This window comes from Ascaphus truei, chromosome 2 (assembly GCF_040206685.1).
Source record: "Ascaphus truei isolate aAscTru1 chromosome 2, aAscTru1.hap1, whole genome shotgun sequence".
NCBI lineage: Eukaryota > Metazoa > Chordata > Amphibia > Anura > Ascaphidae > Ascaphus > Ascaphus truei.
Genome location: NC_134484.1, coordinates 375,470,225 through 375,491,325, shown reverse-complemented (window position 1 = coordinate 375,491,325; position 21,101 = coordinate 375,470,225). Strand labels below are relative to the sequence as shown.

General features: G+C 42.1%; 2 protein-coding genes across 6 annotated transcripts in view; one reads left to right on the top strand and one right to left on the bottom strand.

Moving 5' to 3' along the window:
- NEK11 (NIMA related kinase 11) overlaps positions 1-430 on the bottom strand; it is a 377,860-nt gene extending 377,430 nt beyond the window's left edge. The window contains exon 1 of the mRNA XM_075587096.1: positions 240-430. The gene's annotated coding sequence lies outside the window, so the exon portion shown is untranslated. The remainder of the gene's footprint in view (positions 1-239) is intronic.
- ASTE1 (asteroid structure-specific endonuclease 1) lies at positions 13-17,036 on the top strand. 5 transcript variants are annotated; one of them, XM_075587089.1, is made up of 6 exons: positions 47-93; positions 287-375; positions 1,600-2,933; positions 7,542-7,752; positions 10,721-10,907; positions 14,134-17,036. In XM_075587089.1, the coding sequence occupies exons 3-6, from the start codon at positions 1,623-1,625 to the stop codon at positions 14,429-14,431; spliced, it is 2,007 nt and encodes a 668-aa protein (XP_075443204.1). In that variant the 5' UTR covers positions 47-93; positions 287-375; positions 1,600-1,622; the 3' UTR covers positions 14,432-17,036. The 5 variants fall into 5 exon arrangements, with proteins under 5 accessions (XP_075443206.1, XP_075443203.1, XP_075443205.1 ...); XM_075587091.1 differs by lacking the exon at positions 287-375 and having other exon boundaries at positions 13-93; XM_075587088.1 differs by having other exon boundaries at positions 20-375.
- Positions 17,037-21,101: the final 4,065 nt, after the last annotated feature.

Sequence of the window (21,101 nt, the reverse complement as noted above, 5' to 3'; positions counted from 1 at the left end):
CGCAATGACGTCACTAAGGAGGATTTCCGGTTTGTACGTGTGTGGGGCATCGCCTACGATTGTGAGTGAACCTCCTATAACACGCACAATAAGGTCAGCACGAGCCAGTCAGGGTGGGGGAGTGTATACGTGTTGACATCTATGTGTGTTATTAATTTCACATGTACAGCAGCACCCCCGCCCAAAAATAGCCCCGGCACCTAAGTGTTAATGTATGATTCTGTGTCACTCGTACTCACTTTGGCCTACTCGTTTGTGTGCTTCCTGCCATATCTCCACATTACAGGCTCTCATGCTTGGGTGCGGTGCTGCATGGAAGGACGTGGCCACAGTGTCATAGGAATAACAATCCGAATCCGCTCGTCCTTTAGAACTGTGAGTTTCCTCCGGGGTTCTGCTGCTCCTCTGGTGTGTTTGTTGATTTCTGTACCACCTGCATGTTTGGTAGTGACGATAAATTTTTTTTGCTTACGTAACAGTGATTGCCAGCTTTCTAAACCGCTCGGGTCTAATCTTCATACATGTTGGTATCATAAAAATAATCTGTCTTTGCTTTGAAACCACCATCCCCCACAATAAAATAAAGTAACACAAACTGGGTGATTTACACCATCTCATGTTGTGAAGTTTTTAACTGTTTATTATTTCAGACATCAGTTGTTACCCCCTATATTTTAATACAGAATTTCAAAAGGTTGACATTACTTAATTCGGCAGCATAATGACATCCCAATGGTGAAAAGACAATGGATATGTATTTCTTCTTTTTAATGGCAAGTAAAGGGAATTGCTGCTTTAAATTGGCCTTTTGCAGTGTATTTCCAACTGCCTGTTCTAGAATGTTTACAATACAAGGGGCGTGCCTGAGAGAGGGGTGACTGTAAAAAAAAATTCTATATAAAGCCTTTTATTTAGATTTTACTCCTAACAAACTACCCACCATCCAAGACCATTATTTTGAGAAGATTATTGTGACATAAAAAACCTGAGAAGGCGTCGTATCATTTAAAAAAAAAGGATTTTGGTCTTGAAAGCTTAAAGGAGCAAAAATAGTTTTTATACAGAATTGAAGCTTGAGGTCTTCCAGGGCTGAACCTCGTTAATTTCAGCTTCAGGGAACCCCTACTTCCGGAGATACTTGCCTCCGAAGTAGGTGTTGGTAGCCGCTCCAGCGTCACATGGGCCAAAAGGAAGCCGTACCGATGACATCACGGCTTCGTATTGGCCCGCAGGATTGCGAAATCTTTAAAACAGCGGACATATTGTGAACCCTGACAGCTGAAGAGAGCTGCTACCGGCACCTAATTCGGAGGAAAGTATCTCCGGAAGCAGGGGGTTCAGCTCGGAAGACCCCCTGCTTGAATCCTAGCAATAAAAACTATTTCAAAGAAAATGTCAGACTTGGATTGCATCTTTAACAGCATCTGATTGGATATTGTCCACAGGACAAAACAAATCCTAACTTGCAAGTACATCTAGTTTAGAGACATTATCTTGGAGTCCGTCATAAAAACTCTATCACAAATAGAACTGTAATGAGCTACTGATATCTTCTCAACAAAGTAGGTATGTCATTATGTATTCTTCTTTGTTTTGTAGATCTTTCTGTTTCAATCTTCACCATGGGAATCCAGGGACTAATGAGCTACGTGGGTTCTGAGAAAAACTTCTTCAGTGATTTGCAGTTGAGAAACACAAAAATAATTATTGATGGTAATAACCTGTACCATAAACTTTACTTTGATTCCGGCTTCAATTTACAACTTGGTGGAGATTACGGTTCCTTCACTGAGATTGTACACACGTTCTTTGAAAGCTTGGCACGGTGTGGCATACACGCTTATGTTGCGTTAGATGGAGGCTGTGATATTTCAGATAAAAAGCTTCAGACCCAAATGCAACGGGCTAAGGACAAGATCAGGATGGCAAACAATCTTTCCAAAGGGGAAGGTGGAAATGTGCTTCCTCTGCTGGTTAGAGAAGTATTCATACAGGTTTTGAGAAACATGCAAGTGCCTTTTGTTCAGTGCTTTTCTGAGGCAGATGGAGACATTGTGACCTTGGCCAATCGGTGGAGCTGCCCTGTATTGAGCTTAGACAGCGACTTCTGTATCTTTGACTTGAAGGCTGGGTACTGCCCTCTTAGTTACTTCCAGTGGCAGAATATTGTCACCTTGCATGGGAAAAAGGAGTGTTACATCCCAGCAAGATGTTTCTCAGCAGAAAGGTTTTGTAGTCACTTTAACAACATGAACATGTCTTTGCTACCTCTCTTCGCTGTGCTTAGTGGCAATGACTACATCAATGTCCAAGCCTTAGAAACTTTTTTCAGCAAGGTACATCTACCCATGGGAGCCTCCAGCCATAGTGGAAGGAAGCACGCCCGTATTCATGCTCTGTTGAATTGGCTTTCGGCTTTTGCCGACGCAGAGGAGGCCATGGGCAACGTGTTAAAATACCTTCCGGTACAGGACCGTAAACGAATCAGAGAGCTGCTTTGTTCTGCCATGGAGGAATACAACCTGTCTGACACCAACCTTGAGGGTTTTTTCCAGCGAGGATCTTATGTCTCTCCAACTGCAATGGACCTAAAGTTGCCGGATTGGGTACAGGGGGCTTTAGCAAGAGGCCAGCTCTCTCCGTTCCTCAGTGATGCCCTGGTTCTAAGGAGAACATTTCTTCATACTCAGGTTGAGAATATGCAAAGACCCTCTGCTCACCTGATAACACAGCCAATTCGCAGTGTTATCTATGGATTGCTTTTGAATTCTCCCCAGAATTTAGAAAGTAGTTGCAAAACAGCTAACCAGCCCAATACACCTTTTGTCGTTGAATTTACGAGACTGGAGACCACTCTAAGAAAGTCAAATGTTGAGACCGCTGTTAATTCGAGGAGTGCCTGTGAAGCTCTCTCTCTGCACAAACTTCCAGAGGTGAGTTAACTGTGCTATGATCCAATACAGAAAACCTGATAAATACAGTTCATAATCACATGTGCATTTGCTTAAACAGGTTGGCTTGACTCGAATTGCAGTTTTCAGTAATTTAGAGTTACTACATTGAGCACAGTGGTGATTCACAATTTTTGAGACTCTCAACCCTTAAACACCTCTTTCAAGTACCGGAAATGGAATCCCGTGCGGGAGGAGATAGGCACTGCACTGCTGAAAAATAAGGCTGGATTGCTCAGACATCAATTAAAAACGGATTTATTGGGCCGTAGGTAACATTGTAAAATATGAGAATTATCAGAGAGAACTCTGACGCATTTCGCGCATGTGTGCACTTTATCAAAGAGTGAGAACTGATAGAAACATTCAGACATATAGGAGTCCAAACCGGAAGTACCGCCCTTTGTGTTCTGCTCTAAATCGTCCTATAGTGGAATTAACATTTAGATGTTGGAGTATGATGTACAGTGGTGTGAAAAATAGAGTACACCCTCTTTGAATTCTATGGTTTTACATATCAGGACATAACAATCTGTTCCTTAGCAGGTCTAAAAATTAGGTAAATACAACCTCAGATGAACAACAGCACATGACATATTACACTGTCATGATTTATTTAAAAAAATAAAGCCAAAATGGGGAAGCCAAGTGTTAAAAACTAAGTACACCCTTACTGCTTCCATAGGAATTAATATGCTAAGTAGCAGACAGGTGCTGCTAATGAAATGCCCTTGATTAAATAATCATCAGCAAGTGTGACCACCTCCTATAATAGCCGAAGTTTTAGCAGTTTACTGGTCTGGAGCATTCAGGTGTATGTTAACACAATGCCAAGGAGGAAAGACATCAGCAATGATCTTAGAGAAGCAATTGTTGCTGCCCATCAATCTGGGAAGGGTTATAAGGCCATTTCCAAACAATTTAAAGTCCATCATTCTACAGTGATAAAGATTATTCAAAAGTGGAAAACATTCAAGACAGTTGCCAATCTTCCCAGGAGTGGACGTCCCAGCAAATTCACCCTAAAATCAGACCGTGCAATGCTCAGAGAAATTGCAAAAAACCTAAGTGTTACATCTCAGACTCGACGGGCCTCAGTTAGCATGTTAAAGTTCATGACAGTACAATTAGAAAAAGACTGAACTAGTATGGTGTGTTTGCAAGGGTTGCCAGGAGAAAGCCTCTTCTCTCTAAAAAGAACATGGCAGCACGGCTTAGGTTTGCAAGTTGCATCTGAACAAACCACCTGTGGGGAGAAGGGGAAGGGAGTTAACCTCTGCTCAGCCTGTTTGCGTGTGGCTGAAGAACATATATAGGAAATGGTGCTGGGCTGAGATATGAATTAATTGTCAATAATAGAGAGAACTCAGCTAGTTAGCACTCTATAACCAGACATAGTATAACATTGTGATCAGTTAAAATAACCTTTATTAGTCTCTAGGGTAAACTAAAGTGGTGCACACATAAGGACAGTACAAGATATAAAATCTTGCCTTGTATACTATAGGGTCACATGAATAAGGTGCTAAAATAAGCATACCAAATTGCAATCCTGAATAATACCGTGAGTATTTGAGAGTATTATTTAGCTAGACCACCCATTGTATAGTGTATCTGCATATTGGAATAGTAATTATATAGTCTGGTTAAATGTTAAAGTTTATGACAGTACAATTAGAAAAAAACTGAACAAGTATGGTGTGTTTGGAAGGGTTGCCAGGAGAAAGCATCTTCTCTCTAAAAAGAACATGGCAGCACGGCTTAGGTTTGCAAAGTTGCATCTGAACAAACCACAAGACTTCTGGAACAATGTCCTTTGGACAAACGAGACCAAAGTGGAGATGTTTGGCCATAATGAACAGTGCCACGTTTGGCGAAAACCAAACACAGCATATCAGCACAAACACCTCATACCAACTGTCAAGCACGGTGGTGGAGGGGTGATGATTTGGGCTTGTTTTGCAGCCACAGGACCTGGGAACCTTGCAGTCATTGAGTCGACCATGAACTCCTCTGTATATCAAAGTATTCTAGAGGCAAATGTGAGGCCATCTGTCCGACAGCTAAAGCTTGGCCGAAATTGGGTCATGCCCAGGACAATGATCCCAAGCACACCAGCAAATCTACAACAGAATGGCTGAAAAAGAAAAGAATCAAGGTGGTGCAATGGCCCAGTCAAAGTCCAGACCTCAACTTGATTGAAATGCTGGGCTGCACCTTGAGAGCTGTGCATAAACAAATGCCCACAAACCTCAATGAACTGAAGTAACGTTGGAAGAAGAGTGGGCCAAAATTCCTCCACAATGATGTGAGAGACTGATAAAGTCATACAGAAAACGATTACTTCAAGTTATCGCTGCTAAAGGTGGTTCTACAAGCTATTGAATCATAAGGTGTACTTGGTTTTTCACACATGGCTTCTCCATTTTGGCTTTATTTTAAATCATGACACAGTGTAATATGTCATGTGTTGTTCATCTGAGGTTGTATGTGAAACACCCCAATGAGGGAAAAACCAGTGCACAGCTTCAATCTTGGGTTGAGATAATCAAAGGATTTATGAAGTTAAAAACATGGACAAAAAAATACTGACATTGCCACTCTCTAGAGTGCCACTCACTAGAGTGGCAATATCAATATTTTTTTGGCCATGTTTTTAACTTAATAAATCCTTTGATTATCTCAACCCAAGATTGAAGCTGTGCACCGTTTTTTCCCCCACATTGGGGTGTTTCACATACTGGTTTGCGTTTACCAGGGAGCACGCAGAGCAGGGGACCTGTGTGGGATTGGAATTCTTCAACAGCAGGCTACCATAGCATAACAGTGCTTGATCCAGTAAAGGAGTGACGTCAGTCTGATGTCAGAGAGAGGCTGGAGGTCCCGTTGGGATTCCACAAGCGGAGACGCAGTGTGCCGAGTGACCGCTGCCGAACGGATCCACAATTGAGGGGTACTCAGATATCCTCCTACTCGACACCATCGGTGCCTGATGCGACGGGCCAGTCGAGATTTGTGACCAGATAGTAGTTAGAGCGGAGCACTACTTACCATACAGGTTTTACACCACAAGACTCTTTATCTTCAGCTTGCAAAGAAGCCGTGAGTACAGACTCTCGTGGAGAGTAACTGCATGTGTTACACAGCAGACCCCTATCCCCTGCTTACATATACCAGTGAGGAACTCTTGAGCACCGGATTTTTGAGCTTTGCTCTGACATTATCTACATCTGAGGTTGTATTTAACTAATTTTTAGACCTGCTAAGGAACAGATGATTGTTATTATGTCCTGATATGTAAAACCATAGAATTCAAAGAGGGTGTACTTTATTTTTCACACCACTGTATGTATATTTTATTTTAAATAGATTGAGGCGAATTACTTCAATCCTCAAATTTGTAATAAACTGAAATATGTATATTAATCACACAGACAACTTTTTTGAAGAAATTGCCCGAGAGAATCTCTTGGTTCTCGCTCTATAATGTAAGGGAAGGATGACAAGTTATCTAGAAATGTGTAAATATTTTAGATATTCCCCCTCAGTTTTCTGTAATTATAAATAAACCAGAAGTTTAAACTCCAATTTTATATAAAATAAATGATCATATGAGGAAATGTTTCATTTCCCAATCCACATTAATTCCTCCTGGGGTTAGGTTATCTAGGGTGAAAATCCAGAACGTCTCTCTGACAGGAAGGGGAACATGCTCTATTCCGCTAAATGAGAATAAATTGACACTCCGAAGCAGACACTGGGAACCTCATATCCATCTTTTTTATGGACCTCTCAAGTAGTTGTAAAGAGAGATTTTATAAGTTAGAACTTTTTTTTTTTTAATTTAGACTCGAGCCTTCTGAATATAACCATTGCAAATACCAACTGGGTTTCGGTAGAAACGTATACTTCATTAGATCTGAAATTATTACAACTTTCCAGTGATCACTAGAGTTAAGAACCAGTTCTAAGAATAATTACCATGAGTCATTCATATCTCAAAATGTACATTTTAATATTTTGGAGGAATTCATAGTTGATTAAACATGAGCTTAAAGGAAATATTTCAAAAACATTATTCAGGACATCGCTATCAGTGAAATGCGAACAGTTGACAATCGTAGTTGCCAATGTGTTTAAGAGCTTCACTTCCTTAGGGCTGTTCTATATTGCGGGCGCGTGCTACGCCTTGCGCGCGCACGGCAATTATAGATGGCTGAGGTCAGCCAGCCCTTCTTTCTATACAAGGGCCGCACGCACGGCGGGGAGCCGACAGACAGCGGGGAAGACCAGAAAATAAAGATTTTTGCGCCGCTACCGCCGATTGTGTGTGTGTGTGTGTGTGTGTGTGTGTGTGTGTGTGTGTGTGTGTGTGTGTGTGTATGATTGCACAAATAAAAAAAAATATTTAATCAACACACACACACAGTACCTGTCGCTCCTGGCAGCACTGAGACTCTATACAAACAAAAAGCATGCTGCATGTGCACGCGCGCACGGCCACAAACAGTATAGAACGGCCCTTGGGACATTGCACTACGGACTCGTAGGGAGGTACAGGCAAAGATAACGTTATTCCTTCATTTCCAGGTCTCTTTGGCAAACCGTCTAAAGCTACTCTTGGACACACTGGAAGTGAACAGGAGTGTTCTGGAGTCTGTACCTCCTGCCCATCGCCTTACTGTTGCTGTAACGTGTTACTGGGTCAGTCGTGCTGATCCCAAAGTAAAACTGCATCACTTGAAAGCACTGATAATGGGAATTGTGTGTGGTGACATACACAAGATGTTGAATAAGCCAGGTATGTATTTGGAGAGGAGACGACCATTTACAATGGAACAGGCGGTCCTCGGTTATCCAACGGGATCCGTTCTGGAAGTAGCGTTGGATAGTGAAACCGTTGTAAAGTGAGTCCCATGTTAATCAGTGGCGGTGAGCGGCGGATAGCGCATTCCGGCGTCGAAAACCAGCCCATAGGGTTGTATTGTAAAGCGTTGGATATGCCAGTCGTTGTAAAGTGAAACGTTGGATAGCGAGGGCTACCTGCACTGTTATGTGGATTGATGTTAAGGAATGCCATTGTACCTTGTGATAACACGTCTCTGTATAGCTGAAACCATCACGTAATTTCCATATTATTCAATGGCAGTGACTTGAATAAACAGGTTTTTTTCTCCTTTTTGGTAAACTTGTTGTTTGCCAGTTAACTGTTCCTCAATGATCATGCTGGTGCGGCATACAGGCATGTACAGTAAGGCTGATATAGGTTCTGACCAGTGTGGTATAGAGGTAGCCACACTTACTGCTATGGCAGACTGTAACACAATTATAGCTTCACCAGGCTGAGCACGGCATGGCAAAAAAAGAAATCAAAAGCGCTAAAATGTGAAACTTAGTTATATATAATATAAAGTGTAGGTTATTTCGCTGCCGAAGAGGAGGATCTCACAACTCCACAAAATGTGCTAGGAAAAAAACACCCTGGCGCATGAATATTGCTGATGAAATTTGGAAGTGCTATGGTTTCCCAAGTTTTCCACAGAATAAGCAGTATAGTACGTTAAAACAAATAACATTTATTAAAAAATACTAAAATAAGCCCAACAGGGGCAACATTTGGACATATATGTTTTTGTTTTATCACATTACTATATATGCAACTGTGCGTGTTTGATTTAAGCTTAATCAAGTTATAGGGCTCTATATGTGATGTATGTGAGTTGAATTCTACAATCAATTTCTACAGAATTTAAAATCTAATTGGTATGTCTGTGTGAGTTGATTAGGCAAACCCCTCCCTTAATTGTTAGTCAAATGCATGTGATCATAGTATTTAAGACAGACTATCTTGGTTGTGAGCCATATGGCCGTGTAACATCAAAAGTGTCACATTTAAAGTGTCTGGCAGAGTTAGTTTTGGAGTTGAAATTGGAGGTGAATATTAGAGGAAGATCTGGACTCTGCAAAACAACTTTGCAGCTGTGAGAACGTAACTCTCTAAATGCTGTGATTATTTGTACTCTTCCTATCCTCCAGTACCTGGGAAGTCTCTCCTCCTGTATCTCACTATGCCCTCCCTACTGCTTTTACTGTTTCCTCACTCCTTTGTGAATGTCTCTTTTCTCTCCAGCTTCCCCACTCCCCACTGCACCATTATTTATACACCTCTCTCCCAACAACTTCTTTAATTCTCAATAAAAAAACATCCACACAAATCCTCTATTCACACCCTCTATATACTCCTTCCTGCTGCTGGGGATCTCCTGCTCTCACCCACGCCTCCCTGTCATCTCTTCCCCTGTAAATGGTGTTAACCTTCTCATTTAATACTGACTAACCTTAAAACTTGCCCCACAAACCCAGCATCCCAGTCGTCTGCACTCATGGCTATTGTCCCACTGTCACTCCTACCACCCATTGTGACCAAGCACTGCCATCTACAGCACTTACTCCCTCATCTGCTGTCTCTGTAAGTTCCCCATCAAACCTCTTAGATTGTAAGCTCTTCTGGGCAGGGATTTCCTCTCCTGTTGTCTGATTTTGCAGCACTTATAATAATACAATAATTCCCTGTGCTGTATTCTTTGTGAAGCACTGAGTACACTTTTGGCGTTATATAAATAAAGATAGAGGAGCTATCTATTTGTGCTTATTTTAGTATTTTTTAATAAATGTTATTTGTTTTAACGTACTATACTGCTTATTCTGTGGAAAACTTGGAAAACCATAGCACTTCCAAATGTCATCAACAATATTCATGTGCCAGGGTGTTATCCTTTTTCCACGGCATGGCAAAGCTTTATTTTTTTAATTTTTTTTTTCAAATAGTTTTATTTGTTTTAAAAAGGCAGAGCCTTTTTAAACCTCCCACACAATCTGCATGTATGGAAAACACTGCACAGACATTTTTCTGTAAAAGTGGCTTCCCTTCTGTACATTACGGTTAATTATAATAAAGTATGTTTAATTTCTTGTATGGATTTTAATTGCCTTCATAGCTCATGCTGGTAGCAGCCATGGCTGAGCGCTTATTATGACGACTCAAATCTCCCGTGGCACGTGAGCCAATAGGAAGCTATCGCGGCTTTCTATTGGCTAACGTGCTATGGGACATTTAACAACCAGAAAGTAACAGCTGTGACCTTCTCTTGTAAGTATCTCGGGAAGCAGGGTGTCTCCGGAGCTGAAATTAAGCGGGTTTTTTTTTTAGCTTCAGAGGCACCCCTGCTTCATACCTATATTAAAAAAATAAAGTTCTATTTATTGAATTCCCAGCATGTCCAAATGTCTCATGCTAACACAACAGTGTTACTTGAACACTTACAGAATAGAAGCTATGTATTAATATATTTTAAATGTGCTTTATTTCAAATAAAACTTAGTGTTTTTAACCACCACCTTCTCCAAAAAGAAATCGGAAGCATCTTCTTTTTTTTTTCCCCCACAGTAATCTAAATTAAAAGATCCTGGACTACATCTCTGCAGCAATGGAAAAACATGAATAATTGTAATCAAATATGATTTTAAATTCATGTTTTCTTTAAAAAAAAAAAAAAAAAAAAATATTCAAAGATGCTGTAGGTACAATGGTCTGTGTTGACAAAAAAAGGTCAATCATTCCATGTGAAGGGAAAAACAAAAGTTGTAATTTTCTTGCACACCAAGTGCTCCCATACGTCGGTGCATAAAAAAAACATTAATTTTCTAGCTTGGTGGTTTCCAATTGCAATACAGGGCAAAGTAACCCAGTCTTCTTTTTCTTTATTCAGAGCGGCAACGTGATGGAATCAGACTTGTGTATGATCAGCTGTGGAAAATAAAGCAAAGTGAAGTACAGAAGCGAAGTCCGGATTTAGAAGATATGCATATATTCTGCCAGTGGCAGTGCTGCCTCCAGATGGGGCTGCATCTCAATCAGCTACTTTCTACACCTCTCCTAGAGCCTGACATAACTAGGTGAGGGAGGACGATGGGTACAGTAGAAACCTAACTTTTCTATTTTGTCTGTCTTCATTTGAATAAGTTTGAATCTGTGCGTTCAGGACATTCTTAGATAGCTGCTTCTAATGATCAGTGCTCTACAGATACCAAAAAGGCATTAGGCGATTTAAAATTGAGGTTTAATACAGCTAAATATAAGGTTATGCATTTGGGAAACAAGAAAAAACAGTCAACTTAAAAATTAAATGGGGATAAATTAGGAGAATCCTTGATGGAGAAGGATTTAGGAGTGTTGGTAGACAGCGGGCTTCTCAATAGTGCACATTGTCATGCAGTAGCTGCAAAGGCAAACCAGATCATATTTTGCATTAAACGGGCAATGGGGGGAAGGGAAGTAAACATAATCATGCCCCTCTATAAAGCATTAGTAAGACTACAATTTTGAGCTGCACTTCATACAAAATACATTATGGAACTAGAAAAAGTGCAGAGAAGAGCCTGCAAATTAATAAAAGGGATGGATAATCTGATTTATCAGGAGAGGCTAGCTAAATTAGATAATTTTACGTTTAAAAAGAGGCGTTTAATAGGGGATATGATGAATATATAGAAATATATCCGGGGACAATACAAGGAGCTTTCAAAAGAACTATTCATCCCAAGGGTAGTACACACGACATGGGGTCATCCCTTAAGGCTGAAGGGAAGGAGATTTCACCAGCAACAATTGACAGTTCTTTACAGTAAGGGCTGTTAAAATGTGGAATTCATTACCCATTGAGACTGTGATGGCAGATACAATAGATATCTTCAAAAAAAGTTGGACATCTTTTTAGAAAGGAAATGTATACGGGGATATACTAAATAAGTAAACATGGGATGGATGTTTATCCAGGGAGTAATTTGTTGTCATTAGATGTCACTGGGGTTTTTTGTTTGTCTTCCTCTGGATCAATATACTGTAAGTACAAATATAGGATAAAGTATCAGTCGTCTGAATTTAGCACACAGTAGGTTGAACCTGATGGACATATGTCTTTTTTTCAAACTTCTCTACTATGTAATGATTAAAATTAAATGTAAAATTTAAATCTCTGGTATTACAGTATGTTGCAGTTTTGCCCCAGGAGTTCCTTTTCAACAAGAAAGGTTGAATGGGCTACTGGTTCATCGATCTACATATGTAACATTGTGGGGCCGGTTGTTTTAATCACTGCAAGTTTGTATTTTCTAAAACGAAAGTAAACAAAAGCACCACTTGTGAGCACATTCACATGTCTCAGACAAGTCTGCAATCCGCTTTCCCCATTATCGCTTAGCAAACAATGTTCCCACTGCAGCCAAGGATTCTGGGTAATCGGAATCCCTGGCTGCAGTGGAAGCACTGTTTCCTAAGCGGTAATGGGGAAAGACTGGGTTGCACCCCTGTCTGAGACACAAAAATACCACTTGTGGTGCATTTGTATTTACTATACGGTGGAGGGTTTTTGTCAATTTTACCCACCATAGCTTTTTTTAATGTCTGGTTATACCCACATACTAGCTTCACGCTGCATAGCTGGCATCCAATCTCGCATTGAGACCCAAAAGGTCAAAACAACTGTGAGTAGGTTTACTGGCTATGCACTTTATTCTGACTCCTGCACACTGTGGCAAGTGGTAGAGGCAGGTAGTTAACTCACTCCCCTTAGATGCACACCGAGTCCTTTCTTTTTGTTCTTTTATTGTAAAGGCAAAACAATAACAACAACGGAGGGGAACTGGGGTAAGTGACATAAGTCGTCAGGGTGAGGTAAATTAAGATGCTCTCTACCAGGAGATAGGAATATCAACTGCTCCTAATCGCTGCTGGCTCCAAAAGAAAGCACACTTTCTTGCCCCGGCAGGAACAACCAAGGTCTATACCTTTTAACAAAACATGGCAGGGGAGTACAACTAAACCAACTGAAGTTTTAGCAAAGGGTGGTTGCCAAGGCAACAGGCTAGTGGCTAAGGGAAGGCTACCCAGTGTAAGGCCTCGTCCAGGCTGAGTGCTTGCTCGAGCGTGCGATCACAACAATTAAAGTAAATTGTTGTGGCCAACCTGCGCACATGCACATGAGCACACGGCGCTCAGCTGCTTGGCGAGACATATCAATTTGATTTGCCTGCTCGCTGGCGCGTCACGTGAGCAGTTCGCTCAATGAGGGCAAACCAGCTCTGTGATGTCATAGCCGCGCCCTCCCTCCCCCCCGACGCTCATTCTGCTTGGGGGATGTGTCCTGCAGGTTATGTGCTACGGGGAGCGTGTCGGGGTCGCGGCCATGACCTCACAGAGCTGGTTCGCCCTCATCGGCGAACCGCTCACGTAACGCGGTAGAAACAAATTTACTTGTCTCTGCAAGCAGCTGAGCGCCATGCGCTAACGGGCACACTCACGCTGAACAAACACATTGTAGCAATGTGTTTGATTACGCTGAGCGCAAGCGCCCGCTCAGCGTCACCTTGGCCACAGTCTACATTGCAACATTGTTGCTACAAATGTAGTCTTAGAACAGGGGAAACATACATCTGGTTCCAGGACAGACTTGAACCCAGGCTGTGGCGAAAAGCGTTGTAATAGGGCAGGCATGCATTTATAGGGTTCCATGTTAAAAGGGATAAGCAAAGAGTGACACACTGTACTCATTTGCATGTCACTACCCAGAATCCCTGGCTGCAGTGGAAGCACTGTTTACTAAGCAATAATGGGGAAAGACTGGGTTGCAGACCTGTCAGACATGCAGATGTACCCACAAGTAGTATTTTTATTTACTAAAATGAAAGCAAATATACAGTATACTACACCAAAGGTGCACTTTGTATTCATAACTCACACTGTAATAACATAGTAAAGACCAGGCTAGACATATCTGCCAACTGTTAATGTGATAATCGTCCAGTCCGGCCTTTCTTTCAGACCATAATCTGCTAAACAATCAAAACTGCAGTTAAGTAGCACAATTAGTGCTTGCATTCAATACCACTGGTTTTTATTTATTTATATTTTATAGAAGTAAATGGGTGCAAATGTCATCCCAAATGTTTATTTTTTTTAACTTTTATTTAAGGTTTTATTGGTTAGGGACAAGGGGGGAGGATAATACAAAATACTCAAAGATAAACTCCAGGGTTTCGTCAATATACTTTATTGACAAGGTTTTTCAGAGATGATACGGGTTTAAAATGCCATTAAATTTTTATTTTTTTTCTTGTTGGTCAGACTTTACAGTGGGACTCTTGTTCACCAACTGAGCCAGGCGCTGAAGTCTGTGTCCTCAACAGAAGACTTGTTTAACGCATCTCCTCCACTGAAAAAGCTGTATCAGGACTGCATAGCGGCCGTAATGTCAGCCATACCTCAAGATTGCTTCCAGAACAGAAATAAAACCAGGTCCTGCAAATCTAAGAAGGGAAAGAAAGCAGCCAAAGGGGTAGAGAATGCAAAAGAGAAAACAATGCAATGTCAACCCAATTGTGAAGTCGACAACAAATTTGCATCTCTTGCACTAGAAGACTGAAATGGCTTAAGAGGGCAAACTGACCTAGATTTTAGACAAACCCGATCATATACCAAAAACTGTTCTATTGCAGATAGGCAGGATGTAGTTGAATAAACTGTTTTATCCTGAGGCATAATTCGGGGCATGGTAGCCAACCCACTAGTATATTCATAGGGAAACTTATAGCCTCCCAGGGGGATTCTGGCAGACATCCACCTCCTATCAAATTCACATTACTTTACAGCTGATACAATATGCTTAGCACCCTCTATGTATTGTTGTGTGGGTCCATATAACTGCAGAGTTATCTGGCTTGCTTCCAGGCCAATTACTTGCTTCAAGCTGACGGGGCCCTGACACTAGAACAGACTACCAAGCAAATCCTAAAAGCGTGATGTGCCACTTGCCTCTCAGGACAGGTTTCACCTTCAATTTATCCAACGCCTCTGCACCATCGCGCATTAAAAACCTGGGATTACTGATCAAATGTTCAGGCTAATATTTTCAGGGTGTGCGTAGCCTCTGATGTTCCCTCTGCGGTTATGGATATGTATAAAATACAAAGGCATATCATTCAGTATTTTAGGAAAGTTTCATGACTGCCTATATTGCTTTTTTAGGTGACTGCACTTTAAAGATTGCTGCATAGATGAATTAAGACGCTTTTGCAACCATTTTAAGTCTCTTTTTGCCTGATAAACAACGGAGGAAAGAACCCCAGTAGAGCACTCATACACTGTGTTGAGATGATGGCGTAAATTTAAAACTAAACTTTATTAGAAATATAGTAAAACAATTGGGATTAAAATAGGATTAAACTCTGTATCACTACGCTTAATTACCTAAGGGATATGATAGTCCCCAGGTAGGTAGTCGTTATTGAAGTGTTGCTTGAGTACACTAGCCCCCAGCCACCTTAATTAGGGAAGCCTGGGGGAAAGCTAGATTGAGGGATTATAAATACTATTCTTATATGGAATGCCAATTATATACTTGTGGTGCATTGGTGCAATAGTATTGAAATGACACTGCTAATGGTGGGTTGATTGCACAGCCTGTAGTTAGCAATAGTGTCATTTAAATCTTGATACGATAATGCATCTATGTTGCCTTAGGGTTAAATGAACAGTATGAATTACTGCCCCAAGGATACACAACAGCTATAGCTCTAGGTCATATTGTTAAGACCTGTAGCTCTAGCTGATATTACACAGTGTAATTATAATAAAGTGTGCTGCACTTCTAAAACCTGTTGCTATCTGCAGTAGGTGATAGATTAAATAGAGCACCGTATAGACAAATGGTGGCAGTTGCTACAAAATCTGCCCCAGACCTGAAGGGTGTGCTATTTATCCATATAAGATTGTGAACTGATTTAATCAGTAGATCGAAATAAACATAATCTCTGATATAGAGCACAATGTGTATACTGATTGCTATACCTGGAAGTCCCTGTATGGGAGTTACTGTGCAGAGTGTTGTGGTGTATAGGTGTAAAAACAATTCAGCTCAGCAAGTGTAGAACATGAACAGTACCTTAACAGCCCTGGTTAGAGCTACTCTGCTGTAACAGTGAATGGTAGTGAGTAACAGCACAGGTAAGTATACTCTACAGCTGCTGTATAGCTTGTCAGTATAGATATATATAATCCCTAGAAAAGGAGGCTCCCTTAGACCATCGGGTAATACAGGAGTGTAAACTGTGCAGGAGCTGAGTCTCAGCGCTGCCTGCTCTGTCATTAAGCATAGATAGCAGCGTCTGTATCAGAGGGCTCAGTGCCTGCACCTAACTGAGGAGTTTTGCCGACGTGCACGTTTCGCTAGTAGTGCTTAATCATGGCCAGTGTGAAGGGCTTTTTTTGCCTGTAAGATTTACTGTGATCTTGGTGTATGCGCTCTCACCTTTTTGAAAATCATGTTTCAACTACATGCTAAACCAGCGGTGGGCAACTCCAGTCCTCAAAGGCCACCAACAGGTCAGGCTTTCAGGATATCACTGCTTAAGCACTGGTGGTGCAGTCAAAGACAGCCACCTGTGCTGAAGCAGGTATTTCCTGAAAACCTGTTGGTGGCCCTTGGACTGGAGTTTCCCACCCCTGCCCTAAACAGGCATCTCATTGGGTTGCTTGTCCCTCTGGCATTCAAAACGGGAACAAAAAGTTAGAATAGTTGTACAGTATAAATGCTAGACTCCAGTCTCTACACTGGAGCACAATACCCAGTATTGATTCTTAATGGCCATTGAGTTGAATGCTAGTGATCCATAATTCACTTTTCAGTGTGTACTAAAGCTTTTGTATAAAAATATTTTTAGCATTATATAATCTTTTTTATTGTATCAATTTTAATCACATTTTTGTTGCTTGTCTGGCTCGAGTACCAGACTTTTAGCATCATGATTTGTATATATGTTGCAACCCTTGTGAATTTTACCAACATTATGCCACCTGATCTGTCTACAACTACAATTTGCCATTGTTTAGCATGCTTCATCCACATTAGCACAAGATACGTTTCTGAAAAGTGTAATGACTTTGTACCATATAGACAAAATAAAGATTTTTTTTCGTCCAAGAAAGCTTACATTTCAGTGAACAATAATAAATGTCTAACAAAAATCCTCTCAATGTCTGGGTTCTGCCCTTTGCAGTACTTACTATGGGGCTATTTACTAAGTCTTCTGGCTGATCAATCCTAGGGCTGTTGGTTTTTCCCCAGTTTTGAAAAGAAATCCCATTCAAACCACTTGGGAGTTTTTACTTCGGTAACTTGTGCACTGCTTTTGCAGCCAGAAGACTAGTACATAACCCACAAAATATTCTACTTTTCCAAGCTACAAAGTGTCCCAGAATTACTTCAAGGTATGACTAATGCTGCCAAAATCGTGCACATATAAGTTCTACGGTACATCCAAATGGATCAATAATCACATAACCGCACTCCCGTTCAGCGTCTCACTGATAGATGCTATTGCAGAATGTGAAACCCTTATGTTGATAAATGCCGTGTATTCATGACTCAGCCACGGGATGGGGTAATACTGTGGTAGGGAGAATGTATGCAAACGGTGAAGCCGGGTCTCCAGCAAGGAGACTATAACCGGCCACTGGATCACCGCGATCCTCCGCCTCTGCCCTCACAAACCCTGTGTCACTCACGGAAAAATAGGGGATAGATTACTCACAAGCTTGACACACCGAGTCCAATTCAAATGCTGAAAGGAGTTCCTCCGATCCGGGAGTGCAGTAACGCGTGCTCCAGCCAATACGAATAAGGTAAACGAAAAGGGGGTAGTCCGGCGGTGCACAGCTGCCGTCTGGATATGAATCGATAGTCCACACGCTTGTAACTTAAAGGTTGTAGTTTAATGAGTGCATACACAGGAACAATACTGCTACAAAAGAACTCTTGACGCGTTTCGTCCCGCTTGGGACTTTGTCAAAAGAGTAACTGGCACTGACCCCAGTGATGCTTATAAAGGGAGACTACCATTGCTATAGGGTGAATCAAATTGGATCAGATGTTAGACACACCAGAAAGATAATAGTCAGGGGGATATTTCACAATTCTTTTCAGCCCTTGAACATGTTGGTGTCCACCCTAGAGGGGGAGATAGAATTAACAAACTTAATACAAGGGAAATGTATTGGATCCATGCAATGAATACACTGCAACCCACAGGGATTAATTATGCTCTACTTTCTGGAGCTAGTCCTGGTGAGTGTTATCCTGGCAGCATACTCACCTGACACCAAATTAAATTGGCTTTTGCAGCCCGGGAGGATTAACTCTATAGAGGCCCATGCTTTTGAATGGAACACCCGCAGCATTAATCTTTCCAAACTAGGGAGTCTTGAGGAGCTGCGCAGAGGGACACAAGAAGTCTCAGTGAGTGGGCCGTGTCCCAAAGCAGGTAAGAAGCAGTCTGTCCAGCTCCTTGATGTTGATGCCCGAATATTGATATCTACATAATGAGGGGGAATACTTTAGGCAAAACATATGTTGGAGAAAAACCACTCTGAATGTGTGGCTAGCGTAAGAAACTGAAAAAACAATGCCATCGAATTTCCCAAGTAGGACTATTACTCACAGATTTCTTGTGCGGTCTCTTCCATTTATTAGAGAGCAGCGAAGAGTATAACGTTTCAGACCTGAAGAAAGGTCCGTGTGGGACCTAAAACGTTGTATTCCTCACTGCTCTCTAATAAATGGAAGAGGCTGCACTAAGAAATCTGGGAGTAGAGTAATTCTTGGTATCTCACTTGGGAAACTCAGTTGCATTGTTTTTTCAGGAATACTTTAGGACCATATTCAGTCATCTATGTCGGCAAGGGAGTTGGACCGGACATTTAACACTATAACCGTCTTGATGACTGAACATGGTCCTATAGTATTCCCCATCACTACATGTATATCTATATTCGATCTACATCATCATGGGGTTGGACAGACTCGAGACTGCTTCCTACCTTTAAGAGCTGCGTGGGGAGACAGACTGCTCTCTGGGACACCTCTGCGCAGATCCTTCAGATGTTTCAGGCTGATAGGTCTGAAGGATTAATGCTGTGGGGTCCCGTTAAGAAGTAATGACTGCCACTGAGATGATGCTCCAGGGCTCCTGTTTTAGGACGGCTGCAATCGGTGCAGCCGCCGCCACCCTGCACTATTATGGCAACGAAAACAGCACGTCTTAGTACATTTGTACATAGTCGTATTAGCTCTGTCTCTGCCTTTCAACCGGTGTGTCTCAACTTTTGACTCTGGGGAGAGTGTCTTCCCAGCACGGTTGGGGTGTGGTTATCTCTTCTTGCCACTTCTGCCAAGATCCTCCTGCAGTAGGTGCAGAAATGTCTGTTAAACTTGTGAGTGCTGGCTCTAGCCTGCCTAGAATATACCTAGGCAATGTCCATGGCCAGACACAGAAATATCTCTAGCACAGTGCATTAGAGGACGCAAGCATCCCCATTGTTTTCTATGGAGCTGCGGTATTTCTTGTGAAACATATTGTGGTCCTGTTAACGCATTGCATCACGTTGATGGGTGCAATTACATCTGTAGGTGATGGTAATACGGCATGGATTCAAATAATAAATGTTAAATCTCAAATTTCTTAAAGAAAACATATTAATTCCTTGCTCCCCATTGACTTTTACAAATGCTTCTTCCTTTCCATAAAAGCCATACACGCATTGGATCCCACCCAGGTTTCATCTTTAACATCTGTTATACTGTGCTGTGCACAGAGCGGTCTCGTTTTAGCATGTAAGTGTTGCCTGTGCCGGAACTATTTTTTGGGAAGGAGGTGCTGTACATACAAAACCGGTAACATACATTACCATAATGTATACAAACTCGGAATGGTGGGGGAGCTACGGCACCCCACACACCCATACAACCAGCCCCCATGTGCCTATGCTCCACCGCCTACATTAATGCATGTTTGCATTCTCACTCTCTTCTTGTACCTACTAAAACCGTGTAACTTCTTTACCCATTTCTACCTCTGCCATTGGTTGAGGCGCAGAACCTTCAGCTAATGATCTTGAAGATCCATGACTGATTTACAGTGGGCTATAGAGAAGTTATCGCTACTTCTATTTTATTTATATATCAGTATATGCGGGGGAAAAAATACAAGTGAAATAATCTTTGCATACAATAAATTGCATGTGCGGTGCCTTCATTGGAGGTCATGACTTTAGGTTCCTCTATCGCACGTTGACAGAGGAACGATAGCATAAATCGTTTCATGTGCCCAGTGGTGGAGGGCCTGATATGTTAATAAAACTATACACTGCTATACGTAGAATATTCTTGTTCTTCACTTAACATCTATATACTGTAACTGTAAAGAGGCAATCCATGCAATATCCTACGTGTTTTTTTTTAAATAAATCAGTTGTGTAGTATTAAATACTTACTGAATTTTTATTTTTCATCTCCTTTTGAATGAGTTTTAAAGCAACAGCACAAGCTGCCATTCTCCTCCTCCCCCCTTTAATATGTGCATCAGTATAATCCACACAATAAGTAATTAGCTAAGTTGCCAATGGATCTGTTCTCCTGTGATCGATCGGCTTTGGGGTTCACTAAATGGCTGTCATTACAACAGCAGAGGACTGAAGATAAAGGTCAGTGGGGAAGATCATGTGACCAGGCAGTCACTCATGGGCGTCCGCAGAGGGGGGCAAGGGGGGGGCGCTTGCCCCCCTGGATCCTCGCATTAATTTGATAAAATATGCTGAGGCAGCTGAGCCGCGGCCCGGGATTGGATGGGAGGCGGGGCTAGCAGCAGTCACGCAGGGGTGGTTGCCGCCACGCTCTCCCGCGCTTTTGCACACCAGCCAGGCCAGCCCAGCACCTCGATCGAACCGTCTGTCTGTTTCATTACAGCCTCACGCCCTCACCGTCCGTCTGAACCCGTGGCCGCATACGGTAGGGAGTGGGACCCGTGGGACCAGGGAGATGGAGATGCGGGGGAGAGAGGGAGATTGAGGGGGCAAAGAAGCTTGGGGGGGGGGGGTGAGGGAGATTGAGAGATGGGAGATGCAGGGGGGGGAGTGAGATGGGAGATGCAGAGGGGGGAGAGAGATGGGAGATGCAGGGGGGGGGAGAGATGGGAGATGCAGGGGGGGAGGAGAGATGGGAGATGCAGGGGGGGGGGAGAGATGGGAGATGCAGAGGGGGG